The following is a 23,272-nucleotide window of genomic DNA, read 5'->3' on the forward strand; positions in this document are numbered from 1 at the left end:
ACTGAGAACAGAAAAGATCATGACCCAAGATGCAAGGATTAAACTCTTAACAATCTGTCATAGAGCTCAGGAAAGGAAATAGAGAAAATGGCGGCTTGTTGAGAGTCACTGAATCTCTTTATGTAGAATACTGGAGCAAACAAAAACAGTTAAGGCTAATTTGTATGATTTGAAGATAAATAGTAAAATATGTGACTTTTTAATGCAGCGCTAAATAATTTTCTAAATGGCAAAGAAAATCTCCTTCTTCACTGTCAACTCTGCCCAACACAAACTCTGCCAAATGTATGGGACAATTAATCTCTTCGCGTCAATGACCATAAAAGTAAGAATAGTATCTGCTTGTATTTTATGTGATATACAGAGACTTTTAGTCGCAGTCTATCAAGAAACACATGGACTCCAAGATTACAAGCAGTGCAAGAAAATCCATTGTTATAGTAAATAGTTTGTATTTAGATGAGACAACATCAGACGCATTCTGGGTGGTATGGCCGCGGACAATAGTTTATATTTACTGAGGTAGAGCAATCAAGCCTACCAGCCCTAAAATGTAAGTGCTAGCATTGATCGAGTGTTTACTGTGTGCTAGCCATTGTTCTAAAGTCATTATATATATATTAATGTAATCTTCACAACAACCTTATGAAATTACAGGTGGGGAAACTGAGGCACAGAGAGGTTAAGTAACTAGCATAAGTTCTCCCAGCTTATAAGTGACAGTTCAAAGTCAGGTCTTACTCCAGAGTATACTGGGTTACGCTTCCTAATACCACAATATATAGAACTACCATGATGACATCATCCACTGTTTGAGCTGAGAAGTGGAGGAGGAGATTGTAAACGAAAGAAGAAGCAAGAAATTTAAAAAGAATTTCAGCATTCTTAAAATTAGAATATAAATCACGTTTGCAGTAGCATTCCACAACCAACAGGAGGAAGCAAAAAAAGATGGAGTAAAAAAGAGAACAAAACAAGACTGGTTGAAGAATTTGTAAAATCTATTTGCAAAGCTGATCACATTTTAGTAATTCTTCACATCCATTCACTACATTTCGGGGGAAAGGTATGGACAGCTTTGTGCTGCACAGCAGGAGCCATAATTCTCCAAAGAGCTGAGTTATGTCCCTGGTGGCAGAGACTGTTGCATGTTTCCCATACCCTTTTTTGGTCCCTTCCTAGGCACATAACTAGAATGCACTTCCCAAAGTGGGGCCCTGTGACTGAGTACAGTCAATAAACTATTAAGGAAGTGATTGTGTTTATTTCCAGATATGATTTCTAAAAAGATCTTCCGTAACATTCTTTTCTTCTCTGTCAGTAGGTTGCAAAGAATCCAGTGGAGGACACTGGGGAAAGAAGGGACGGTGGGGAAGTAGCAGGTATCCCAAATGCCTACAGAGATCACAGCCCCTTGTCATCTTTTTTGGATTGTGACATAAATAAACTCTTATTGTCTTCTATTACTAAGGTTGTTTATTGTAGTATTTAGCCTGTCCTAAAGAATATAATCAGTTTGCCTGTCTAGTTTTCTATGAAGTTGTTGAGTTTTTGTCAGAACGGATAATCTACAGGTCTAGCTCTACTCTAAAGGGCCTTTGGTGAATTCCTGCAAGCAAGTAAAGATTAAGAAGAATACTTCTAAAGAAATCTAAAATAAAATTATAATGGTATTGAACTACTCACAATAACAAGGTTCAGAATGCCAAAATATAATATTTAAAAACATAGGCTTGTTCTAGGGGCTTTCTCATACATTCTTTTACTTAATTTCAGGATGTTTCTGGAGAACCCAATTTTACATAAGACAATGAGGCAGAATAGCCTTTCTGAAAAACACATACAACCCAGCCATGGATGAGTAGGATTACTGGGTGTCCAGGATTATAACTTTGTAGACTGCACAGTATTTTCCAGTGCAGCATCAGAAGAAATTCTGAGAGAGAGATAAATGAGCCTGTCAAATAATACCAGACATTCTATTGCCCTATCCAAAATGTTGCCTGTAGTAGGATGTGATTCATAAGGGTCTTCTGAGGACCCACTGAGAGCTCCCTCCGCTGGCTCTTTTTACCAGCTGTGTGTTTGCTCACAGCATTGAATTCTCCAGATATATACATCAAACATAGTCTATGCCCATCTATCCAGGTATATTGCACGTACACGAGGCATGCAAGCAACCTATGGAGACACTTGCCAACTTCTAAATAGGCCTGAACATTGCCCTAAAGGTGTGAGTCAGCATCTTTTTTTCTCATAGGTCAGCTAAAAAGTAAACTTTCTTGCTGATGCAATTCTAATCAGAAGAGAAAAACAATTTAAAGAAATTTCTGGTTCAGCTATAGTCAGCTATAAGTTGTGCAAACCTAAATAAGTAAAGACTAAAAAAGGAAGCTGTGTGAGGAAGTCAACATTAATGACTCTATTAATAACACAAACTAGAATTAGAGCTCACAGCTGGAGAAAAAAGAGAGCACAAAGGTCAATTTCATATAGAGAGAATTCTAAGTTAATTTTTCTGTGAATGTAGATTGATGGACAAGGGCTTTCATATAGAAATTATGCTATTACAAGTTCGAGTTGGTGCTGACAAGTGCACTTGGCTTTTGGGCTCCTCATTATTAATGATTAAATGATGGGCAGAGTAATTGATTTGTTTACTTCCTTATTCCACAAGGCTTTAAATTTATTTTCCAAAATAGATACAATGTTAACTTTAAAATACAAATAATGAAGAGAGTAAAGAAAAATGGAAAAATGAGGATCGAGAGGCTTAAGAAAGTTAGTGACATATTGACACTAAGAAAGCTAGATGACCAGTTGATACTAAGGTTCAATGAACACAAAACCTGCATAATATTAAAAAGTAATAATGCAGTTTGATTACGTCTTTAAGGTAAACTTAGAGAATTAATTCAGTTCTAATACTGAGGCTTAGGTCATGAGTTTATAGTGGCTCAGAAAAATAATTCATGGCCTTACAACTTATCTTAGGGCAAGTTGTCACACTTATATGATACTTCTATGGTTATTTTCTTATATGCACTGATATTAATTTATCATGAAAATTATTAACTCCATGACAGTATAGACCAAATAATAGGTATAGTACATTTTTTGATTATTCAACTCATATATTTCCCTGCCTTTAAGATTATTGATCATGATATAGACTTAAAGCTGCATGTCTAACTTTGACATATGTTGTTATTTTTGAAGCATAGATCAACATCACTTCTGTTACCTCTTGATGGCACACTTGTATCATATTCTCCCTGAAAAGGGTTTGGAAACTGCCTGAAAACCACAGCAAAAAAGAATGTGGCTTTCTTCTCCTTTGAGTAACTTAGTTATATAAAATAGATTAAAAAATATCTGTAGCCTGCACTTTCTTCCAATATGCTCTGAGTGCACTTCAAAGTATATAGTTAAATTTTGAAGGTTTGCATTTTATCAAAGAACATTTGAATTGGGATTGCTTAATAGAAGCCTCTTTAGTCGAGTTGCCGTTTTTGAGTTGGTACTGGGAAAGAGACCAAGTGCCTGTCTTTTAAAGTATGTACGGAGTGGATAGGCAACTTTTTAATCTCTGGTTGTTATTGGAGCATTCATTATCAATTAATATCAAGCAAGAAGGGCAAAGTGCAACAAATAATAGAAAAGCAAAGTGAAGCAAATTGTAACTACAGCCTTTACACATTTCAGGAACCAATTGTGCTCATGGTCAAAGCCTATCCTAAAACACACCAAAAAGTTGTTCAATTCATGCTTTCTGTTTAATTTTTAAAGAACAGATTATAATAGGTTAGAATTATTCAAATAGTTCTTCATATTACTTATCAATGTATATTTATGCATAATTATGTGATAATATTTCATATATATGTTACCAAGCTAAAAATGAAGAAATAGGTCAAAGAACAAATATGTTTAAAGCACTTGGAGCCATACTCGGCATATAGTAAGTACTACTTAAGTGTTAACTAATAATAATAATAACAATGGTAAAGTTATTATTAACACTCAAAACAGATGCTAAAATTTACAAACAAAATATGGTGTTTTATTCATCAGACATTAAGATCTTATTCAAAACTGGTTTCCATTATTCACAGAACTACAACTCCAGTACATTTGTTATCTGTTGTTTCTCTCCCAAAAGGCAAATAAAAGCAACTGTAAAAATTAAGGAGTGATGCTTACTGAGTTAGGAATCATTAAAATAGCCAAAAAAAAAAGACTGATATTACAATATGATGGCAAAAAAAATGAAAAAGCATTCAAATTCAAATTCCTAATGGTTTGAGTAGTTTAATAAGGGATGAAAAATAATGCCACTCTCTTCCCCCACTCATGGCAGACATTGTTAATCACAGCATCCTTTCTATAGTCATCAAATGGAATTCTGAGTAATTAATTCATATTTAATATTGTATAATAAAGTTAAGGAAAACATTAATATAATTATTTTTTAAATTTTGTATTAAATTATGATCGTGGCTATTGGGATACTTCATTCTCCAGTAGTTTCTGGTATCTGAGGGGTGTGTGTGCATGTGTGTGTGCATGTGTGTGTGTGTATGTGTGTGTGTGTGTACAGAGACAGGGAAGATGAAAAGTAGAGAGGAGAGAAAGAGTGAGGGAGGACGTTACTTACCACAGATTTTATTATCTTCATCGGAACCATCTGGACAGTTTAATTCTCCATCACAAAATAAATCAATTGCAACACACTTTAGAGCATCAGCACAAAGCCTTGAACCAGGCAGGCACTCTACTGAGATGTTTCCTTTTGAGAAAAAGATTGACTTTATAAGTTTGCTGCATAGTAGATTTAATTTCCAACCAATGAGATATGTACAATGCTTGAATATTTATTATGTATTTTTTGTCATTTAGTCCTTACTTATAAGCATATATTTCAATTTCTGATAGAAATAGCTATTTCATTTGATGAATCAATCACTTGTAAAAATGTAGAATTTTAAGTTTTGAAAAAGAAGATATATATTTCCTCATAGATATTCAATAGGAATATTTATTTTATTTCCATCTTGATAAGTCAATACTACAGTTTGGCCATTTATCCCCCAATGCTTACACCTCCTGGGGCTGCTGTATGTGTCATATGGGGCAATATATTGGAGGGTTTATCCCGTCATCTGCAGTATCTAGTAGCCACTTCATTAACTTATAAACATATTAGTTGAAAATATAGTGACTAAAATCAAGCTTTGCATTCTGCAGAGCAAAGTTTGTTAACGAAAGCCATTTTATAGTAAAGGAAAACACTTAAAATCTCCAGCACATCGCTATATTGAGCAGTGGAGAAACGCAATGGCTGTTCCGTTCAATATCTCTTTGCTTCTTGGGTCAGAGGTTCTTAGCGGGAAAGATGTAAACACACCCTGGAAGGATTCTGAATTGTACTCTGGCCAGGATCTGATCAATTTGCACCACTCAGCCTGTTCTGTCCTTCACTGCTCCTCTTTCACATATCTAAGTATAGAGATGCACCAAGAAACACAGTTTACTTCTGGAAAATAACTTAGAAATTTTAGGTGCCATTCTAAAATTAAGATATTCTTATATGCCAACTAGATAAAGACATACCTTTTTAACTTTCAAATATTTTTATTTGAATATTTTTGTCTGCGATTAGAATAACAATGATGGTTTAAAGTTTTTGAAAAAATCGTTAAGCTCAATAGCATTTTGTTGTTATTGTTCTTAATCTTAAAACCAGCACTGCACTGCCATCTGCTGGGTTTTAAAAATATATCTGATTCTGAAATTTCTCATGCTCCACGAAATTAACAGAGAAAATAAAAGTGCTTGTGTCAATGAATCAACTAAGGCAATACTTAATTAGGAACGTGTATAGACAGGGTTGCTGGGTATATATACAACTAAATGAGACTTTTGTAATCAGCTCTAATTAAAATGGATATAAATTCTTGGGAAATATATGGATATCTAACATCTAAAATAGGACAGGATAAAGATTACAGCCATTCCCAAATCAAAGAAGACCTCCATTTAAGAGAATAAAAAAAGAATGATAAAAATGGTATTGAATAAACCCAAATGCGTATTATAATTGTTGATATATATATATGAGATACTCATCAAGAGAGTACTTAATCATTGAGTCCCTGCTCCACGAAAGACATAATGTCGATGATATTTCATAAATGTTTAATAAATAAATACATTTAAAAAATAGTATTATTCTAGAAACTCTGTGTCTATTTTACAGTAATCAATAGAATCTTAAGTATTCAGCGTTTGAAAGAATAGATTATGGGATATAGCTAAGAAGATGTATAATTTTGGTGCTCCTGATGCTTCCCATGGGAACTTTATTTCCTGAAGCTTCACCTTTCTGTCTGTTGCCTATTGAACTCTATAGGTTGAACCTTAAAACCACACTGGTAAGTGACACCACATGGGATCCTTAACCTCATTAATATCATTCATTCTCTCCACAAGTAATTATTGTGATCTTATTTGTATCACGCATATTTAAGAGATGGAGATAAACAAATGAGTAAGACAGAGTGTCTATTCTTATGGAGATTGGAGCTTGGAGTTTAGTGGGAGACTGGTTTACCACTAATTATTTTTAAAGAAAGGGTATAAAAAGTGCTATGGGAATGCCAAGGATTAGGCAGTTCATTTCCTTCTGAGGCAGGAGTTGAAAATATCTTCACATAAACTAGATTTTGAAGGATGCCTAGAAATGCACTGGGAAGAGAGGTATATAGAATATAAACATGGTGATGTGACAAGAGCACACTAATATACGGAAAACAGATGAGTCTAACTTTCTTGATGGCAGTATGTTTGCAGAAACCATAGCAGGAAGAGAGTTTGGTTCCAAACCCTGGAGGACATGTTTTCCTTTGTAAAATATTAGAAATATTTTTTCTGCAGGCAATTAGACTGAAAGTTCTTATGTATGTGTATGATATGACCAGTCTATGTTTCAAGACAATTCTGGGACCATGTGAAGAATTATGTGGAGAGAGGAGACCAGTTGAGAAGATGTTTCAATGGTCAAGGTGAAAGTTGATGAGGGTTGGAACTCTTGCACTAGCAGAGGAGATGAGGCATGGACTCGATTGCTTTTTTACAAGTAGAATTAATGAGCTTTAGTAACCTAATGTGCTCCTGATCAAAGAGAGGTGGAGAAGTGGGACTAAAAATGATATCTACAATTTTGGAATGGCCATTGAATTATTAATTGTCATTAGTAACAATAGTGATTACAAGAAGAATGGATGGTGGGATTAGAAAATCACTCTAGTTTGAATATTTTGATTTACAGGGGGAAATATTAGGTACTATAGTTTGAGTTATACTCTCTGTCTCTCCAGATTCTGTTTCATAAACACTCTTCAGCTGTCTTGGTTTACGAAGAAAGAGAAATTCCTCAAATTAAAACTAACATGGAAAATATAAATATAATTGTTATATAAGGGTAGTGCATGTTAGGATTTTATCAGATTATATTTTTACTGAGTGTTCTGTCTCTCCCTCATCTCATTACATACACATTTATGATGATATTTTACAACAAAACCATTCATTTAAACATTAACTGTTACAGAAATTAGCCAGATACCAGGTTTCAAAATGACTTTTCATTCTCAAAACTAGAGGTTCTTCGACTTGTGGACTAATTTGTCTTCCTTCTTATTCTTTAATTTCTTCTCTGGTATATCTCAGTTTCTGAGAAGTCTGTACTGTACTCCTCAATAGAGAATTTTGAGGGAAGGAGTTGAGAAATTCTATTTAAAGAAATGCACACCAAGAGAATAATAATTAATTCTGTTTATTAGAAGCTGATAGAATTGTCTGAATATTAGTTACTGTTATCTTGTGTGGGAAAAAGAACACATTTTTATATCTATATGGTATTTTATCTTTAGTATATTAATTTTTTTCATATTATGAAAGCCCACTAGTAATTAGTAGTATTTGGAATTCTGCAAATGGAAATTTTTAATTATCCATTTATATTCATATCATAAAATATTCAGTATAAACTCAAATGTGATTACTTCAGAAAGATCTAAAATCTGAGCAATTTCCAGTGATTCAGGATAAGGAACTTCCTGTGCCTACTTTGTGCTAGACATTGTGGAGGATATAAAGACTGAAATCCATTATATTTTTTTCTTCCAAGCTGGTTACAAGAAGTGTCACTGACAAGATAATAATTGGAAAATCATATTTTGAAAATCTTAGATTTTTATTTTCGGTATTATTTAAATGGGAATAATAATTCTTGATAGCCAACGCTGTTTGAGACAAATTAAGCCAAGATCCTTATAGCTTACTTAGTAGTGAAGTAGAATCTGAATCCATGAATGCCTGCCTTTAGAGACCAAGTTCATGTCACTACACTGTACTGGAAAAATAGCCATCACACTACGGAAATTATCATCTACTTTGATAGAACAAATTTAATCCCTTAGTAAGACTATGGCTGGTCAATCCAAATGAAATTACAGTGGAAAGATGCTTTCGTAGTTCTGATATCATGTGTGTAGGAATGGCTTAAATTAGTGGAGGGCATTCAGCAATATATACATGTTGATGTCTCAAAGGTAGAGAAAAAAAATGCTTAAAGTCACAATATATTTGGGGTTGAGTAAAGTCTCTGCGTTTTAGTCCTGGGACAATTCAATTGAGAAGAATAATTCTGCCTTTACTTCTCTTGACCCAATTTTATGTTCTTCATTAAATCAGCCAATGCTTTCTCTTCAATCCCCAAACCCCTCCACATAGAGGAATTGTAGCATGATTGCGTTTTGTACGAGGTTGAGAAAGCCCATGATAGTGAAACTTTTGTTTTTCTGCAGTCATTGCCTACACAGTAAGCAACAAAGGGCTAGAACAAACTGTATTCTAGAAACACTTCAAGCATGTGAGCAATTGCCCAAAACAGCCCCTCTAGGCACTCTGTAGTAGCCAAGAAATCAATCAGCATAAGGCGACCTCAGTTCCCATCTCTCTCCTCTAGGGTTCCAAATGGACTAGTAAAACTTTACGGTAATTGGCAACAAATGCAGTTGAACAATAGAACACAATCCTCATGAGCTTTGTACCCACTATCATACAAAAATCCTCTTCGGCAGAATTTATAATAGTACTAATGCCAGGTATATGATGCATGCATTTGTTGATTTTTCTCAAACTCTTTCTTCTAGGCATATAAAAATGAGAATAAACTTAACATCCCTGAAAGGCATATTCATAATAAATTACTGCTTGGAAACTGCAGTTTTCAAGTTTAATTGCCTCGTTCCTCTCCATAAATCTATAGTATCTTGCTGTATGAGAGGGAAAAATAGGAAGGATGATTGGGGACTCATGTAACGCATGGAAAGAGGGAATATAATATCTTGCCACTTACTTGCCTTATCATAATTCTTTGAGGACTGCTTAAGTTTATTCAGTACAATCTCCAATAACAGGAAAGCTTCAGAAGTGGAGTTTTTTTGTCAAGTAAATGATCAGATTAAAATGAGCATTACCAAGTACCATTTTCTTGTTTTAACCTTAGTTTAATTTTTGAAAAATCTTTTCTAAAAAAGTATTCAATAACTTTTTTTTCCTGGCTAAGTAAGAAGGAGAAAGGGAGAAGGGACTGAACATTGGTTGTTATTTCTTCTTCATGCCAGTCATGAATTGAGACAATACAGTGGTATCTACATTATTTCTCTTTTAATTCTCATGACCGCTCTCTAAGATATACTTTTAATATTTATCTTTCGGACAAGAAATATAAAGTTTAAAAAGAGTGGTTAGCTTACCACACACTGCATACTGAGTCATCAGTGGAATTAGTTAATGGTGGATAGACTCATGCCTTTTCAATGATTGTGAATTGTATGTAACTTTTTGGTCTTCACTTTGGATATCAGCGTGTGAAAGGTGAGGCTAAATATATACTGATCTCATTCCTATAGTTTCCATGTAGCAAAGGAGATTTCTGCTTCACTCCCAAGCAGAGATAAGCATGGGTGGAATATTACCCTATGCTTTCTGTCCCCTCATTCACCATCTCCTATGGCCAAAGGAAATAGGGCATATGGTTCATCCATTTCTGTATGTTTTTGACACATTTGTCTTCAGGATAATAAAGGAAAAATACTTGTTTTAAGTCCAAGGATTTCTTGCTTTAACATTGATTTTTCCCCCTAAGTCATTCCACATTTTTCTCTTAGGACATTTTATACACCTCAGAGATCCTCAATAACTGTGGGTTATATGAATCACTCAATGAATCAATAAACAGACAGACGAATAGAAAACAGGACACTAATTTGATATTTTTTGCTGACTTTCAAAGTTAGAGAAGTAAATTTCTCAAAAATATATTAAAATTCCTGTTTCGATTTATTTTTAGATTAAAGGTATTAGCCGCTATCAATCCTACAAGCATTTTCTGAGGGTGTGTTGAAAGGTGATTTTAGATCCTGTAAATAGTTTTCCACATTGGAGAAGGGACTATGGGCTGAACAGCAGTTTTATTTTTCTGTATGTTGTGCTGCCACGTGGATATAACCATATACAACCCAGGCTGTCTTATCCCACCAAAAAGACCTTTATGATTTAGAGGTGTCATGGCTTGTTTCACAATGCATTTTAATTAATGATTCATGTATCACTTTGTTTTTCAAACATTACACCAACTATTTTGTCCAAGAGTTATGAAGTCTTACCCAGAAGGACATTTATAATTCCACAAATGCTTTTTCCTGGTATGTTTATAATATTTGATGTAAACCCTAAACACATAAAAACGGAAGTATTAAGAGCTGAAGATTTATGCAATATGGGCTTTATTGAATTTACCTGAAGAGATGAGGCACACCCAGGTCATTCAACATGAAGATTAAGTTAGGACCAGAGAAGGCACTTTGGTTGACCAGCAGATAGACAGAAGCACAGTGGACAATTACTAGGAATCCAGAGAAATTGTACATCAAAGATATATACCAGGAGTTGGCACAAAGTAGGGACTTAATGAAAAGTTGTTGAATGGATGAATCCAAGGCTACTTTGCTACATTACTGGTTTGACCACCAGCACCATGTTAAGAGGAGAGAGCAAGCATGTCTAACTTGCATGGAGAGAGAAAAATCAAAGAGGAAATCCCTCACATCTGATGAAAACTGCATCCCTTCTGGAAAACATTTTGATTCTCTTTGTGGATTCTTAGCAGCAGATAATAATCAAAGTTCCAATAGACAGAGGACTGGAGTGAGGTCAGATAATCCAATCATTAGTATCAAATACATTGTTCACTTTTGGTGAAAGTTTAAGTTAAAACTGCAAACTTTTATGCTCTAATTTTCTTATCTATAAAATAGGAGTAATATTAACTGCTATGTTATCAGAGAATTCTCAGGAGCCTAAAATGAAATATAAGTGAAAACTTTTTAAAAATGATACAAATGCTATTATTAAAACTGACCTGGATTTGCAGTAGGACTGTTGGTTGTTAGCTTGTCTGTAAAAATAAATGACATTAAGATGATTATTACATTTTAAACTGATTATTATGAATTTATTGTATATTCCTTCTGTTTAATGTTTAACCTTAGAGAATTTTTTAATTTACTGTGAATCATTAGTATCTATAAACTTAAGAATATGTCATTTGTATCTGGATCCAAGGATAAATCTTTTATGTTTTTGTTGATTTTCAGAATTGTAATGCAGAGGTTTTTAGATTTTTGTCATCATTTGCTTTTTTAGTTAAAGAAGATGACGTTTTTTGATGATCAATAACTAAACAAAAGGATTCATTGATTTCATAATGACTATAGACTTAAATGTGCTAGGTTAATCTGACATGATTTGAAATAGAAGCTTGGGATCTACTTAGATCATGAACTTTGGAGTCTAAAGGAATTGCTTGTAATTCCTGAGTTTGCCACTGAATAGCTGTGTGAGTTTGGACACATTGCCTATTACTTATTTCTTTTTAAGTGGAAAAAGAAAGCAGCATCTGCAGTATCTCTCTGCAGCATCTTTCTGAGAATTAAATGAGGTAATGTTTGAAAAATGTAGTACCCGGCCCAAGAAGATACTTAAAAAAAAATAGATCTTTCAAATATGATAAAAATGGTCAGGATTATAATACCAAAAGTAATATCTTTATAGTTTTATAACAATTTGCACTTAAAATCATTTATATATAAATTTGATATTTGGGATGACTTTTGAAATATTCATAAAAATTTTATTATTTACAATTTATGGGAAGCAGATTTTCACAGGGGTAAAGAGAAGTGCCCAGAGGGGTAAAGAGAAGTGATTCTGGTGGTTGGCAAAACCAGGATTAATTCAGATCTTCTGACTTCAATTTAAATTATTTTTCTACAACAGAAAATTATTGAAAACTTTTGATAAATTATCAAAAAATTATTGATAATTTCCCCAAACAAACTCTTTTGATAGTAGTATGATCTTGATAAGACAAAGAGAAGTTGTAATCTTATGAGCAGTAGCAACCAATTGTAGTTAGAAAGATGGGGTGAAGAAAATGCTGGAATAGAGCAAAGTTAACATTAAGTCAGATTCTCCTTTCCAAAGAGAGTGATACATTTTGAAAGTTATCATTTGCTTATCTTTTAAATAGCCTTTTCCTCATTCTAGTGACCTTACAAATGTCATAATGTCATCTCCTAGGCTGCATGATCAGAACCATATTTTGGGCTCACACACACACACTCTCACATCATGCATGTATACATGCTGTATAGAATTTAAAATATGAAAGGAACATTGGATATACATTTCATATGTAATTAGGCATTATGAACTCTGCAATATTATGAACTTCATTATTCCTAACCAAATATATGCATTTTACATTTCAATATGAAGAATAAATGTATCAGAAAGAGCTATCAGAAAAAATGAATTCTTCCCTAACATCATGGAGTTTGATGGTCACCAAGTTATATTTTCAAAAATTCTGTATGTACTGACCTGAAGTTTTTGCAGGGATTACTGTAGAGGAATTCTCCGAAGATGCTGGAATAAAGCAAAATTCATTTGAAGCTTGGGCTTGTAAAATAAACTAGTATTTTACAAAACATTAAGTGCAGTTTGAATACTCAAAGTGCATCTGACCCTTTAGAATTCATGTTGTATCCCATTTCATGCCGAATGGTCTATTATTGTTTGATTGTGATACATTTCATGAATTTCCAGATTATGTATATCCACCCTATATAATTTACCTATACAAAAAGTTTGCTTTGCTTTATTTTACCCATTTAAGAAAGATATTTATTTATCATTGTTATATAGAATAATTTATATTTAAGACAACTAATGTAACGTCACATACCAGATCTCATCAGACCTAGAACCAATGGTTTTACACTGAAATATATGCAAGATGTCAAAATAATCTTGCACATAATAATATCTACTGGGAATTAAGTACTGTTTAAGTCGAAAGGGCTTTTTATAAAAGATTAAAAACTGGCTATTTTCCTCAACATTTAACATGTTCAATAGTTTTAAAAATATAATGACCCAACTATGCAAGATATAAAGTAAACAAAAGCACATCTTATGAAGAGCCTTCATCTAGTGAATTTGTTTTTATTCAAAATTGTATTTATGGTAAGTAGGCTAACAAGTACATTCTTTTCTACTAACTTGGTTATTTCAGTATTTCTTCATTTCTACATTGTCTAGTTCCTACGAGATCTATAGCAATTTCATAAATGATATATGGTAGACTATTAATGAAGAAGATAACAAAATAAGGTTAGTAATATTTTTTCATAAAGATATTTTAAATTTGTATTGTGTTTGATTTGACAGTGTACTATACAAAAATCCAAGGTGTTTATGAAATTCTTAACCAATTTTAAAATGTTATAAATCTGAAAATTCACATGATACAAGTGAATGTTAAATACCTAAAATTAATCTCAGTATCATGTTTGTAAATGTGTTTTAAAATAGTTCAACAAATTAAATGTAACTTCAACTTATGGAGCATATTCTCGAGTTGATGTTGTGTTAAAGTTTATTGCATTCATGACTCTTATTCTAAGTTAACTCAAAGGATATGGTTTTATTAAATAAGTAAATTATTTTTAAAACCACAAACTTCCCTCCCCAAAATAGCCCAATTTTAGGGAGTCATGAAAATAATTTTCAGTACCCCTGTCAGTTCATATGCCATAACAGACCTTCGGGAACTGATGCATATTCAAATAAAGAGAGCAAGAAGTCAACTTTCTGGAAGAAAATTGACTATTGAAAACAAATCAATCAATATTACTCAAAGACAAAACCATTGGAAACAAATTGTCGTATAATGGTTAATAGCACAGACAACAGAGTCAGACCACCTGCGTCACAACCCTTGACCCAATTCTAAATAGCTGTGTGATTTAAGACAATTTACCAGTATTATTTGTGCATTGGTCTCACCATAAAATGGGGGTAGTAAAGATATCTCGTAATAAGATTGATGTAAGGAGTAAATGTGTTGGTGGTAGAACATCTATTCTAGTTAATACGAGTTACTAGTAGTTTTCAGCTCTTCTGAATCAGACAAAGATCCAAAACAAACAGTCTCTGCTTGTCAGCTGTGCCAGAGGGGACCCAACTGTCAGTAGAGGAGGCACCAAGAACGTCAGCTGTCTTCTCACTGAACTGGTATGATGGGATATACAGGAGACTTAATGAAAGAGAAAACTGCTTGATGAACCATTGCTGTAAACAAAAGCAATGAGAGGTCCACAGTTTCCTATCTACTACTACAAAATCAAAAAACAAAACAAGACACTTCCATATGCTTTATTTATTTGACTTAGAGGCAAACCTGGTCTGACTGATCTCATTCTGTAACAGAACTGTTTGACCTGGCATTAGGGCACTAGGGGTTTGGCTTTATTGCGCTTGATGTGGATATTGATATCTTGATTAGCTTTCTAGCATCCAAAGATTTCTAAATTCCAAAACATAAATGTCCCCAAGGATGATACATGAGGGATTGTGGATCTGGAAAATTATTATTGTTCTCAACCAAAATAAGCACAGAGAGTAAATATTTATTGAATTAAATTGAATGGGGGGTGACTAGAATGGAAAATTTAGAATAATCTAAGCATTGATAGACATTGTCCCACTATTACTTTTGATACCCTGTATCTCTTTCCCTTTTGATTTATTCTTACCTTAAAATTATTTATCATTTTAAGAATAAAGTTTTACTCTATAAATAAGTAATCAGGATGAATCAAACTCATTGACTCCTGGTTTTTCTTCCTCTTCTTCTTTTAATTTCTCAATTAGAGACTGGATGTTTGACTCTAATCTAATAATGTCTATGACTCTATCAGAAAGAAAAGAGAGTCACTTTCTGATGGAGGATACCTGAAAAATCAGAGTGTGCTTGACCAATGCCAAGAATGTGTAAGACCCACAAACATTTATGCATGCCAGTATTTTCAGAACTTTTTTGCTATTTGATATTTTACAAAATTTTTCTCTTTGGTATTTTTCTTCAAATACAGCTTCTTGGTATTTCACGTTTTTCATGTAAATGTGTTACCTCAGGCAGTAAGACATGTTCCTAAAGTCAAGAGTGATCCCACTGCTTTCCTGGTATATAGCTCAAATTTTAATTTCATAGCTTAATGATTCAAAGAAATTAAATAATGTTCACAGATACCTGTGATATCAATGCTGTTCAAATCAATATGGAAAGTGACCAGTTGGCTGGATTTATTTGCTTCAATGCCTTGAATCATTTCTTCTTTTACATTTTCATCTGACACCCACTGGGCAAAGAAAAGGTCAAATATGACTGTAATGCTGCCATTTCTGCAGAGCAAAAGATGATATAAGAGGAAAAAATCAGTCTTGTTCAAATGACTTGTGCTCAATTCATGTAAGATGTCTTTGAAATTCTCTACAGTTATCACCTTGTTAATCCTCATTACTACTGTGCAAGTTAGGTTATGTCAAATATTATCTTTATTTTATAGGCGAAGAAAAAGTAATTGAAAGACTAAATGTTTTTCCGAGAACACAAAGACAAATCTAGAATTGGAATCTGAGTTTTCTGAGTTCCACATTAACACACTAATCCCTAGGCCAGGCTGTTCCCCAATGTCACTTGTGTCAAATTAAACATAACCACGTGGTATCATGGTATTTATTTTTATTTTACTGTTTGAGAGAATTAAGAGTATAGATTTGTTGTTTTTCACAGAGGACTTCTAAGCAGGAAGACAGTTTTACTGATTTCAAAGAAAATTTTTCTGTATAGTTTATGAAGGCCTGATAGCAATTGATCTATATCTACGTTTCTTCTCTATTTTTAATATAAAATTTCAAAATATGCCCTGATTTAAAGGTATAGAAAGAAGACAAGCATCCCTGAGATTATTTGGGACTCAGGGGTATTCAATACCATGGTTGAGAGTTCGGATCTCTGACCACAGCATTAGAGTTCAAAGATACGGCCTGAATCATCTTCCCTTTTACTTATTCCCTGCTCTGAAACATGCATTTAAAAAATTTTCTTCATTGGTGGTTTTTTCAGGGTTTTTTCTTTTTCTTTTTTGTGAGGAAGATTGTTGTTGAGCTAACATCTGTGCCAGTCTTCCTTTATTTTATGTGGGATGCTACCACAGCATGGCTTGACAAGTCGTGCTAGGTCTGCGCCCAGGATCCAAACCTGCAAACCCCAGGCCTCTGAAGCAGAGCACAGGAACCTAACCACTATCCCACTGGGCCAGCCACTGTTCACAGTTTGAAGAAACATAAAAATTAATACATTTTTGGCCCAATAGGGATACTTGAAAGATTTTTGCTCGCTTGCCTACATTTCTACTTGCCTCACGCTATCCTCTTAGGATACAATCTCTTGGGAGAAAAACTCTGGCTCTGACCTTCATTCTGTACCCCTCAGTAAGCTGGGAGTACTCAGAGAAAACTTGGATCCTTAAATTTTATGTTTGCTGGTTCTGAAATTTGGGAAGTCACACTCATATCCTTGTGATTTCTATAAGTTAATGAGATTCTTGAAGGACTTCATCAACTCCAAAAGAATTCTTTATTTATCTGTCCATATAACTATTCTGATAGGACCTAAAATAAATGTTCTTTTTTTTCCTCTATGTCTATATTATAGGATCAGAATATTCCTGAAAGATTGTAGTAGATCAGCCTCTCCTTTAGGTAGGATATTCCTCTTAATGTCTGTGCCACTATTCAGATTCACAGTTTAACAGGTGATTCCTTTCTATATAGCTGATTTTTCATTTTTTAAACGAACAGGATACCCTGATATGCTAATTTCCTGCTTGATCTTTATTGAATTATTTTGAAATGTTAGCATCTATAACTTTCCAATCATTTGCTGAAATCATTGTAACCAAATTTTGTAAAGGAGAAGGCTCCTTAATAACGATTTAGTTCAGGGTTCCCCAAACTTACCTGTACAAGGAATCACGTGCTGTCTTTGATAAAGATATATTTTGTCACAGACACTGTTTATATCTACTCTTTCGCATTTGTTAACTTTTCCATGCTGGCCAATTCCTAATTTTATTTGAGAGTAACTCTGTTTTTTCAGGAAAAGTGATGGCTTCCAACCATTTCTCATGTAAATGATGGTTTTATTCATGGGCATATAACCCGCCCCTGGTCACTGGAATCTGAGGGGACACTAACGGGAAACTTCTGGAAAACTTTTCCATATCTAACAAAAGAAAGGCCTGTAGTAGACTATTATTCTTCTTTGTTTAACATTATTATGTCCACACGTGATTGCTGGAACTGGCACATCCATCTTTGAGATGTGACCATGAGACAAGCTACAGTTGACAAGCTAAAGTTAGCATAGTGAAAAAAGAAAAGCACCTAAATTCCTGATTATGTCAGAGTTGTACCACCAAATTAATCTCTGCTGAAGCCTCCAGATTTCTTGTGATGTCAGATGATAAACACATATTGTTTAAGGCACTTTTAGTCATGTGTTGTGTTCATTGCAATTTAAAAAACTCTAACTGGCATATAACTCCCAAGCCCCACCCCATATTTATTTAAACACAAGCTGCAGAAGCGGGAGATTACTCTATTTTGCATCTGATGTTGGCTAGCATTGTCATTTTAGTAATGAGAAGATTGAGGCTCAGAGTAATGTAGGTAACTTTGCCTTGAGTTATACAGCTTATTAGTGTCAGACGTGGGGACGAAACCCAGAGCCTCTGTCTGCCAAAGGTGTTTTCATGTAGTTCCTGTCCCCAAACCCCCAACACCAAGGCTGTCAATACCATTCTGAACTCTTTGTCAATAGGAAAGATAATACAACACATTTACCTATATGCAGCCCCAGGCTTTTATTATCTTGCATTGTTACCACAACTTTATATTCAAATAGATGAGGAAAATAGCTAGTTGGATTTTTGAGGGAAAGGGAAAATATTTTATTCTCTCTATGCTTTCAAGAGACAGAATCTTCCCTCCGCTTCTTCTTCCTCACCCTCTTCCTCCTTTCTTACTCTTTCTCTCTTTCTTTCCTTCTTCCTCTTCCTCTCTTTCTCCTTCTTTTCCTCCTCCCTTAATTTTGTCTCCTTAACAACCCTCCTCCCCAAAGTAGTGAAACGGACAGGATTAAGTATGGTTAAAGTGAGAGTGAACAGTATCCATTAATTTTTCTGTCTTCAATTCCACATCTTCACCTTTTCCTTAATTGCACACGAGATATTTTTAATTCTGATTAAATCTGCATTTGCTCTTAGTAATTTCCGCATGTTTAATTTGGCCGAACGCTTACTTTTATTTTATTTGAGTTAGGGAGTAGAAGAGGTCGAGCACTTTTGGTAGAGAAAGTACAGATCTGGAATTTTCCTTCACTGAGTTGAAAGTAAGTGCATTAGTTCATCCTCAGGCATAAAACATCTTTGTAGGAAAGATGAGCTCTTCGTTGTGAATTATACATTGCATTTAATAATTTATACTTTACAAGGACAAGGGTTATATATCCTATATCCACATAAGGTTATATTTTTAAAAATTCTTTTTCTTATTCACTGTAAATTTTGAGATAAGAGAGATATATAGTACAAATCAGGAAAACCATAATAAACATTTGTGTTTCACCTAATAAGAAAGCTTCAGCTGTTACTTTAGTACTTTGGTTATGATCTCTATCGTTGCTGTGAAATTGATTTTATTTACTAAGGTAAATGAGCGTTCTTCCTTTAGGAAAAAAAAAAGGAAACAATGGCCATTTTCATCTCAAAGCGCTTGTTCCAATAGAATATCTGAGGCTTTTTTTTTAAGCAGATAAATCCTATCAATGTACAGAGAGCCTGTGTGCCATAAATCAAAATGTTTCTTATCTCTTATTTTCTTTAATGATATTGATAACCTCTAGGGTTGCTGAGCAAACAAAAGTCTTTCCTAACTTTGTGACTCATCTGTACTCAAAGGGCAAAATGAGCTGCATATTGCCACAAAGGGTAAACAGCATTTTATGAAAAGAATCAACGCTAAATGCTCTCTGAGTCAAAGCATTTTCCACAAAGCAGAATAACAAAGTGTTCCCAGGAGAGCAAACCATTTGCTTGTCCTGCAGAATGGCTAAACACACACACACACACACACACACACACACTCACATGCATGCACACACACACACAATTTAGCAGGGGGTCAGGAGTTGACATTAAATAATATTTGTAAAAGGAAGAAAAGATATGTTAATGACTGAGCTTAGTGCTATAAATTGACCATATACATAATTAAACTCATGTGGTATCAGTTTTTTTAGATATATTTTTCACAGTTGGTGAGGATATTGTTATCTAATTGAGAACTCACTTACTTCTGTTTCCTGATTTTATCCATTGGAGTTTAAATTAAAATAATTTTAAAAATGAGTTAAGAGTCTGCCACTTTTTCCTGTGAATGGAGTCTATCTTTTTATATGTGATTGTTTAAACATAAATGTTTGCTTGTTTTTCTCTTTCCTGCTTCTAAATTCCTTTTCCTATCCTTCTCTTCTCAGTCTCCCAAAATACCCACTTGTAATTTATTGTACCGACATTTTCATGCTTCCTTTGTATTGAATCTTTCAAAAACTCACTTCTGATTTAAAAGTAGCTCAGCCACAGCTAGGTGAAAGTATGTCTACACTGATGAAGTATATTATTTGAGAATCATGATAAAATATGTATCAAGGTTTAGGCTCCATTGATCTTGTAGGTAGCTATAGAGGAAGGGAAAGAAATAATTCTCAGCTCAAATAATTTATAATTTCATAGTGATTTTACCATCAACAGAAATAAAAGATTACTTATTAAATATCAAAGAAAATGCTGGGGTTTTGATAACCCACCAGGCCTATATGTAAAAGTCTATATTCAACAAATTTTCCCAATCTAGTAAAATAAAGTTATCCAGCATATTGTAAACATGTAAACATGAAGGGTCCCTTTAGCAAAACTATCCTGATAAACTCTGCAGTGGATACCGCTCTTTGTCTGGATTTCTCTGGGCAGATCCTGATGAAGGTGAGGCAGGTATCTGGGACACTTCTCCTTAAGGAATGCGGAAAACTTAGAGAAATAAATCTGAACTGCTGCTTTAATGCAGATCTCCACAGTCAATCCTCTACAAAACTGGAAAGGAGAAGTTGGTTCCACTCACTCCAAAGAAGAAAAATAGCTTAAAGTGGAAAAAAAAAAAAAAATACCTTGCATGCATGGCTTTACTCTCGCAGAGTAAATATTGAATAAACATTTTAAAAATTGTACCTTGAAAAAGACCAAAGAAATTAACCTTTCTTGAGAGTCCATGTCTCCTTCTAGTCCTGATCTTGGGCCAATGAAAGAGGCTATCAGACATAATAAGCCCTGGAAAACGGAGTAGAAGCCTCTGTATTGTAGACAGAGATGAAGATAGTAGATGGGGGTAGGGCTAGCCGGCTCCTGAGACTAAGATGTCATGAAGGTACAGTGGGATAAGTAATGATAAATATAGGAATAGATAAATAGGTGAAAAAGAAAGAAAGACAGAAAAATTTAACTTTTTTTGGTATAAAAAGATGAAACTTTATGTTTTGCTTCATTGTGCCGTCCACTGATAGGATTAGCTTGGTTTCAACAGGAATTGGCAAGGCAATAAATTTCCTTCTGCGCCTTAAATGATCTTCATTTGACCTGTCATTGTTTTTCTAAGCATCATCTCTGCCTTTGACTTAACCTTCCTACCTCTACTTGGTCACTAAGACCTAAGGACTCTTTTGCTAACATCAAGACTCTTGGGAAGACCATCTACAAAACTGTAGGCTCTCTGGTTCCGTTGTTCCTGATCTAAGACAAAAGATTAGCATTTCTATAGAGTCAGGCTTATTGTCTTTCTCCAGTGACCTGCAGTCCCCTATGGCTTTCATTTGACACAGGTTAAATGTCAGACTCCTAGGCTTGTATCCAGCAGTTTCTTGATGTCTTGGTGTCTTCTTAATGACAGCCAGCCAGATCATATCCTCAATATGCTACACTAATTCTTTCTTTACCAGAAATGGCTTCCGTTTTCTTCCCTACCCATGCTTCTCATACTGTGCTGCATCTTTCACCAAATCTTCCATGACCCACCCTTCCAACCTGAGGGGCTCCTTAATACATTAGCACATCTGAGCTTCCAGAGAACTATTTTAGAATTTTTTAGCTAAAATTCTATTCTAACAGAAAGCTAAAGCCATAGTTATAATATGCTTTTTTTTATATCTGTAAGACAAGGGTTAAAGGAAAACATGCTAACACCTAATGTTCTACTCAATGCATCAACAGCAGATGTTACATAAATGGTTCACTCAGTTGCTAGGACTTAATGGAGCATATACTCTAAACTAGGCCTTAACCAGTTTCTGAAAATACAGATATCAAAGACAGATTTTCTGTCGTGCGAGAGCTCATTGTCTAGTAAGAAGATAGGCAAATTGGTAATTACATACAGGATTAGATTGTCACTTTATATGTAAGAACAAGGTGCTAAGTGAGCAGGTGGGGATGTACTTAACCAGACCGGAATATCAGTTGAGCATCCCAAGAGGAGGTGACCTAGGCTGATTGTTAATGGCTTGTAAGGATGGATGAGTTATTTATATTTATAGTAAGGGAGAAATGGAAGTTCAAGCAGTGAAAAAGTATTCAAAAGAGAGAAGGCAAGATTCTTTGGGGGCTGTACAGATAATATGGTAGGGTTGGTGCTGATGCCTATGGGGAGTGGGGAAGGAAAATTAATAACTACAAGCAGGATCAGTCAATGAGAGCCAAAGAAATAAAGACTTGGTTGAGAATAAAAAAGAATTTTCTAGCAACTGAAGTTATAAAGAAATAAACCAAACACGGTAATAACAATGATTCTTCAATAGACAGTTTGCAAGATGGCTTCCCAATTTTTATCAGATATCCTTATGTGAAGTAATCCATTTTAAGTAGCATGAATTTCTTTTATTGGAGGAGAATGAACTTCCTTCTCAGGCTGTGGGCATTCCAGCCCAAAGCAGGGAAGCAAAGGCTAGATTACATCATTTAAAATCTTTCCGTCTCCCACATTCCTATTACACAAACTGTATATACAACTTGCCATGTACTACCTAGTACATTAGCTAGTACACAATAAATGATGTACATGTATTACACAATAAATGAATAAAAGTAAAATTAATGGATATTTACACATCATAGGTAGTGACTTTATGTTGTCTTGAAGACATATAGAGAGGGCATTGCTCTCTGCTCTGGAGCTCACATCTTGTGCTTTCGTTTAAATTTGTGGGCTTGGAGCTTTCTCATTGTCCATCCTCCCAAATGTGATAACCACCTTCAATTGCAGGGCGCCAAAAGACTAACAACTAACACTTGTTTACCTCCGTGGCAAAAACAATATGGAAAGTTGGACATGTGTAACTAAGGAATATTGCCATGAGTCCAGTTTGCTTAGGGGTTTAACTGGCATAACTCAGGTTGCCCCAGGCTTATCTTGACTTTCATTGTTTGGTCTTCCTCCTGTCCAGGTTTGGTATCTCCCATTTTATTTCTGTAGAAAATAGAAATTTCCTTTTCTCTATTTCATCTTGAGTCCACCCATCTATTTTACAGTTAAAATTATCCTCACCACCCCTGTGATGAGTTGCTGTCCTCTTTGGGTTCTGTCACTATAACATCCTGATATGAAGGCGGACATATGCTAAATCAGA

At 34.4% G+C, this 23,272-nt stretch overlaps 1 protein-coding gene across 2 annotated transcripts in view; it reads right to left on the bottom strand.

The window, feature by feature from the left end:
• Nucleotides 1-23,272, bottom strand: part of TMPRSS15 (transmembrane serine protease 15) — a 128,788-nt gene that overhangs the window by 100,329 nt on the left and 5,187 nt on the right. Inside the window, exons 4-7 of one of the 2 annotated variants that reach the window (XM_070252250.1) lie at nt 15,728-15,879; nt 13,015-13,059; nt 11,492-11,527; nt 4,658-4,789 (exon numbers count right to left, since the gene is read on the bottom strand). In XM_070252250.1, coding sequence (XP_070108351.1) covers nt 4,658-4,789; nt 11,492-11,527; nt 13,015-13,059; nt 15,728-15,879 — 365 coding nt within the window. The remainder of the gene's footprint in view (nt 1-4,657; nt 4,790-11,491; nt 11,528-13,014; nt 13,060-15,727; nt 15,880-23,272) is intronic. The other variant, XM_003364217.3, reaches the window with a different exon arrangement.

The sequence above is a fragment of the Equus caballus genome, chromosome 26 (assembly GCF_041296265.1).
Source record: "Equus caballus isolate H_3958 breed thoroughbred chromosome 26, TB-T2T, whole genome shotgun sequence".
In the NCBI taxonomy this organism is placed as follows: Eukaryota; Metazoa; Chordata; class Mammalia; order Perissodactyla; family Equidae; genus Equus; species Equus caballus.